The sequence below is a fragment of the Callorhinchus milii genome, unplaced genomic scaffold (genome assembly GCF_018977255.1).
Source record: "Callorhinchus milii isolate IMCB2004 unplaced genomic scaffold, IMCB_Cmil_1.0 Scaffold27, whole genome shotgun sequence".
Lineage (NCBI taxonomy): Eukaryota > Metazoa > Chordata > Chondrichthyes > Chimaeriformes > Callorhinchidae > Callorhinchus > Callorhinchus milii.
In genome coordinates this window covers 969081-975431 of record NW_024704768.1, presented here as the reverse complement: position 1 = coordinate 975431, position 6351 = coordinate 969081, and the positions used below count along the sequence as shown (strand labels likewise).

General features: G+C 51.0%; 1 protein-coding gene across 4 annotated transcripts in view; it reads left to right on the top strand.

The window, feature by feature from the left end:
* Positions 1–1418: 1418 nt before the first annotated feature.
* The window catches only part of LOC103189979 (electroneutral sodium bicarbonate exchanger 1), a 56238-nt gene continuing 51305 nt past the window's right edge, over positions 1419–6351 (top strand). For all 4 annotated transcript variants that reach the window (XM_042344172.1, XM_007910574.2, XM_042344173.1 and 1 more), the window contains exon 1: positions 1419–1545. In XM_042344172.1, the coding sequence (XP_042200106.1) occupies positions 1501–1545 (45 nt within the window). In that variant the 5' untranslated portion in view covers positions 1419–1500. The remainder of the gene's footprint in view (positions 1546–6351) is intronic.

Below are 6351 nucleotides of genomic sequence, written 5' to 3'. Positions count from 1 at the left end.
GCAGTTGATTTTATGTGGACTTGTCAGGTTAAATGGAATGCGCTGTTTAAGTACCTAATCTCGAGTTGATACGTTTAACAGAAAAAGCAGCGTTACACAGAAATGTACTGCAATAATGATATGGTAACCCTGAAAGAATCTCCCCAGAACTGCCACGTGTCGGTCAAATAGCTGACGAGGAAACTCTGAGGCTCTGATGATGGCAGCTGCTGCATTATCTGGAGTGAGTCCGGGTTCATGGACACGCACTCATAAATACAGGGCTTGGTACCTGGTGTGATTGGTGGCAGAGGTAAGCAGTCAGGTGGCTATTATTTACCAGTTTCATGTTGAGTTTTGCCACCCACACAGTGAGGGTTTAAACCTGCATTTGTCCACTGACCGACTGGTGACTCTCCTGTGGGGGGGGGGGGGGGGAGAGATGGTACGAGCCTTTCAGTTTACCAGTGATCCAACATATTTCACTCCATTCATTCCAATAACCATTCATTCACATGCCAACAAAACCTTGAGCAAACAATAATTTGGTCACTTAATCCACGGCTGTTTGTGGGGACGCTGCTGTGCGCAATTGGCTGCCGTGTTTCACCCACAAAATACGCAGTCAATTCACTTTACAGTGTACAAAAGGCAAAATACTGCCATTGTTGGAACTCTGAAATAAAAACAGAAGTGGCCGGGAACACGCAGCAGGTCAGGCAGCATCTATGGAGAGAGGAAAATGGGTTAACGTTTTCAGGGTCGAAGACCTTTTGTCAACAGTGTCACTTTACAGTGTATTCCGCGAAAGCACTTTGAGACGTCTGGAAGCCGCGGTCAGGAGCTCTCTCGGATACAGGGGTTAGTGATTTGCACGAACACAAACTGGTGCCCCTTCGAGCAGAGTGAGGGGAGGTTTGACTGGTGCAGTGGTGTCTGTGGATGAGTGGCATCTCGCTTTGGGGAGGGAGGGAGAGGAGGAGGGAGAGGAGGAGGAAGGGGCGGTGGGGGGGGGGGGGGGGGTTGGTGTGAGATATATTGAAGGCGTTAACGAGCTCAGTCAGGATGCGGGAGGGAACTCGTACCTATGTGTTTCTCCCCATTGGGTTTGTTTGAATCCCCAAATCAGGTGCCAATGACCCACTTCCTCCTTCTCTGCGGTTACACGGTCTCTTTAAAGGGCGCAAAGCTGGACGCTGATTGGCTGTGAGTCTGTGATCAGCTGTGAGCCGCTCCCGCCTCAGCCCCACAACCACCTCCATCACCTCCACCACCTCCACCATCTCCATCATCTCCATCCCTCCACCATCTCCAGCCCTCCACCAGCTCCACCATCTCCATCCCCACCACCAGCCCCATCCCCACCAGCTCCCGGTGACCTTGCCCCTGCCCCTCCCCGCCCCCCGCCCCTGCCCCCCGCCCCTGCCCCCGCCCCCGATTGCCTCCTGGCAGAGGGTTCGCAGATTGCGAAGAGGAAAGATAGCGGATTCTCAGCCTCTCCATCCATCGTCAACCAGAGCTATGCCCGCGGGCAGCGCGGAATCCGAGTGTGCGCTCAGCTATCAGGTACCGTCTCGTTGCGCGGTCCAGTGTGTGTATGTGTGTCTGTGTGTGTGTCTGTGTGTGTGTATGTGTCTGTGTGTGTGTTTGTGTGGTGTGTGTGTGTGTCTCTGGTGTGTGTGTATCTCTGGTGTGTGTGTGTCTCTGGTGTGTGTGTGTATGTGTCTGTGTTTGGTGTGTGTCTCTGTGTTGTGTGTGTGCTGTGTGTGTGTGTGTCTCTGGTGTGTGTGTTTTGTGTGTGTGTGTGTTGTGTGTGTGTCTCTGCTGTGTGTGTCTCTGGTGTGTGTGTGTGTTGTGTGTGTGTGTTGTGTGTGTGTGTCTGTGTTGTGTGTGTGTGTGTCTGTGTTGTGTGTGTGTGTGTGTCTGTGTTGTGTGTGTGTGTCTGTGTGTTGTGTGTGTGTGTGTGTTGTGTGTGTGTGTGTTGTGTGTGTGTGTGTCTGTGTTGTGTGTGTGTCTGTGTTGTGTGTGTGTGTGTCTGTGTTGTGTGTGTGTGTGTGTTGTGTTGTGTGTGTGTCTGTGTTTGTGTTGTGTGTGTGTGTGTGTGTGCGCCACAGAAATCGTCTTTATTCTTTGCCTCAATATATTCTGAATCAACACTGATATTTTCGCAGAGGACTGGGATACATTGATAGGGAGGTGTCAGGTTTGCTGGCACCAGGTGTGTTGGCTGAACTGTTAATATTTTATTGTCTCTCTCTCTCTCTCCTTCCTTCCTTCCTTTCTTTCTTCTCTGCAGCCAGAAAAAGGTGCCTCAGTCAATGCGGCAGTGATGTTTAATATTTCAGTCGTGTGCTGTGTGTGTGCTCTGCGTCCTGAGCAGCTGCTGAACCGCTGTGTGGATGTGATGAGAGATGTTTGCGATGAGAGAGAGTCGGGAATGTGTCAGTCAGTCAATCAGTCAGTCAGTGGCACTGATAGCGACACAGAGACACACACACCAAGTCTGAGCCAAGATGTGCTGATTGATGATTATTGTGCCTGATCTGATCTTTTCATTTTCCAAAATAATCTCTTAATATTTCTCCCTCTTTCTCTCTCTCTCTCTCTCTCTCCTTTTTAAAGATTTGCCTCTTTCTTTTTTTTTTGGCAATCTGCATATTCACATTAAAGTTGTGTGAGTGAGTTTTTATTAGTAGTATTATTAAAATAATGTTGCATTTGATACCGAGCCCTGTCGTGCCGTCAGAACGTCTCTAAGCGCTTGACAGGATTTACTGTAGAATGTAGTGACTGTGTCTTTTGTTGAACACGGCCTATTAATTGATTGATGAATGAATTAATAGCGATACAATAAACGCATTAATTAATTAATGGATTAATTATCCGATTGATGAATTAATGGTAACCGAGCTTCAAAATTTTTATGCATTTATTGTCTTTCAAACCTTGTTGGCTTGAACGTGGCACATTCCCTCCTCTTCTCTGCTGTGTGAGTTTTGTTTTGACCTTTGTATGATGTGACTTTGTGTTGCGCTGAACACTTTCACGCTGAGCAGGACGGGAATCTGAATGAGCGGTGCTGGAGAGGCTACGTTATTGCCACGTTTATCTACGGCGACTGGATCCAGTTGCTGTTAGAATATCACTGGTGCTGTGGTTGCTGTTAAACAAGATTTTGCAGACCTGGTTTTCGGGGCCTGACCAACGTTTGCTCTGTCCGAGATCTCACCGGGAGCAGAGTCACAGCTCCGGTGGTGCTATCCGGCAGCTTGGCTCAGGTGGCAGTATTCTGGCTTCTAGGTCAGAAGGCTGTGGGTTCAAGACCAAGTCAAGACACTGATGTCACAGTCATGTAACTGAGATCTCCTTGGAACTGCACTTGGCTCCAAGGCAACATGGTTGGCAACGGAATGTCGGAATCAAGCCAGCCCTCTGTGGCGGTCTCGGTAGTCCAATTCCTGAGCCAGACAGATCCGTAGTATTCTAGGGCACTCGCTGCTGATGACAGCCCAGCCTGGCTCAACGGCAGGACCTGGAAGGGTAGACCAGTCACTCAGCTCCTGTCAACCCTGCAAGCCAAAGCCCTAACGGGTAGGGTGGTCCTAACTGGACAAGCAGCGGGAAAGCTTAGCCAAAAAGCGCTCTCAATGGCAAGCGATCTCTCTGGGATTTCCATGTGCAGGTGGGATCCATGGAATTCTCAGTTTGGTTTGGAGACTCTTAAGCAACGGTGACGGGTTTCCCCAATGTGGCAGACACCTGGTTGACCATTTTTTAAAAAAATCACTTGTGTGTGATCGCACTGGGAGCAGAGTAACAACTTGGCTCATTTGGCAGCAATCTCGCGTCCAGGTCATAAGGTTGTGGGTTCAAGCCCCACGTCAGGATGTCGATGTCACAGGGCAGGACTGAGAGGGACATGGCCTTGGCACAGGCACTGGTTGGTTCAGGTGGATGTTTGTTAGGTCAGGGTATCAAGGGATATGGGGCAAAGGCTGGTAATTGGAGTTCAGGTACAGATCAGCCATGGCCTTATAGAATGGCAGAACAGGCTCAAGGGGCTGAATGGCCTCCTCCTGTCCCTATGGACATTTAAATTGTCCTGGAAAAACTGCCTTCTCTTTTCCCACAAACATTTCAGATCAATTGGTCATTGGCTACTCGTTGGAGCTGCTGCATTAGGCTTATGATATAAGTGAAGTCACTGAGCGTGAGAGTAACTGGTGAAGGCGCTTTGATGCGTTGGAGAAATGAGGTAGAGATTTTTAGCATCGCCTGGTTTGGTTTCCAGCTATTTTCAGTTTGATCCACAGAGACATGCGACATCCTAGTTCTCCAGGTCAGGCTCATCACAAGAACTATTTTTAATTTGCTTTTTTTTTATCTGGTTTTTTCCACGTTTCCCATGGAAACCAGATTCCATTAATGTGTGTGTAACATACTGTAACCAAGGCAATGACCAGCTCTGACCCTTGAGGGGCTGTGAGCTATGTTGTGCAGCCAGATGTTGGGTGAATTTGGAATGTAACCAGCTGCAACCACATTTCACCAGGTTTACCTCCATGAAACCCACCACCTGCTGCTTCGACCCCCTCCCCACCAACTTGCTGGTCACCGAGCTCCCCCTCCTCTGCCCACTAGTGGCTGATGTCATCAACCAGTCCCTCTCCTCCAGATCAGTCCCTGCCCCCCTCAAAACTACTGTCATCACCCTCCTCCTCAAAAAACCTTCCGTAGATCCCTCAAACCCCAGCCACTACCGCCCTATTTGTAACCGGCCCTTCCTCGCCAAAGTCCTAGAACGCATTGTTGCCGATCAACTCCGCGCACACCTCTCCTCCCACTCCCTCTTTGAACCCCTCCAGTCTGGTTTCCGCCCACAGTACAGAGACTGCACTTGTGAAAGTCACAAACGACGTCCTCTCTGTCTGTGACCAGGGCTCCCTCTGTCTCCTTGTCCTCCTGGACCTCTCTGGACACAGTCAATCACACCATCTCCTCCCCTACCTTTCCTCCGTCATCCACCTCAGTGGGACCGCACTCGCCTGATTGGAGTCCTACCTCACAAACCGCCAGTAGTACATCTGCACAAAGGCTTCTCCTCCCACTCTCACCCGGTTATCTGTGGGGTACCCCAAGGATCCATCCTTGGCCCCCTCCTCTTTCTGATCTATATGCTCCCTCTTGGGGATGTCATCCACAGACATGGGGTACATTTCCACATGTATGCGGACGACACCCAACTCTATTTTTCCACCTCTCTTTGCGACCCCCAGTCCCCTAGTGTTCTGTCAGCTGCCTGTCAGACCTCAGGGGCTGGATGAGCGCAAATGTCCTTCAGCTGAATGTTGACAAGACGGAAGCCATACTCTTTGGCTCTCGTCAACGTCTCAAATCTCACGGCTCTCACCTCCTCACCTACCCGACCTCCCCCTAAAACTCTCCGAACCCGTACGGAACCTGGGTGTTAGGTTCAACCCCCAATTGTCCTTCCTCCCCCACATCCGGTCCCTCACCAGCACCGCCTTCTTCCATCTCCGATGCATCGCCCGTCTCCGCAAATACCTCTCTCCAAAAGCCACTGAAACCCTGGTCCGTGCCTCTGTCACCTCTCGGCTGGACTACTCTAATGCCCTCCTCGCCGGCCTCCCCTCCACTACCATCCATACAGTCCAGATCATTCAAAACTCTGCCGCCCGCATTCTCACCCGCACGAAACTCCGCTCCCCGACCCCCCCAGTCCTGGCCAGACTGCACTGGCTGCCTATCCCAGAGAGGATTGACTTCAAGATCTTCACCCTTGTCCTCAAATCCCTCTACTCCTCTGCACCACCCGACCTCTCTGACCTCCTCTCTCCTCAAAACAGCACCCACTTCAATTCTCCGGGTCTGGCCTCCTCCTCGTCCCGAGTCCTCCGCTCCACCCTCGGAGGCTGTGCCTTCAGCCACTATGCCCCGAGGCTCTGGAATTCCCTTCCTCACTCCCTTCGCCTCGCCCCCTCTCTTCCTACTTTCAGGTCCCTTCTGAAGACCTTTCTTTTCGACTGCGCCTTTGGTCACCTTCCCCCACCCCCCTCCCCCTGGCTCCCCCCCTCCCCCTGGCTCCTCCCCGGGATTCCTTACTGTGAAGCTCTGAGACGCCGCCCAGTATGGAGAGCACTATATAAATCCAAGTTGTTGTTGCAGGAGGCACTGGTGAGCTTTCTGCTGCTTGTCCAGCTGAGAACCCACTATTTATTGGGGCATATAGGAACAGGAGTAGGCCATTCAGCCCCTCAAACCGGTTTCACCATTCTATTAGATCACGGCTGATCTATACCTAAACTCCAATTTGCCTTTGCCCTGTATCCCTTGATACCCTGACCTAAGAAA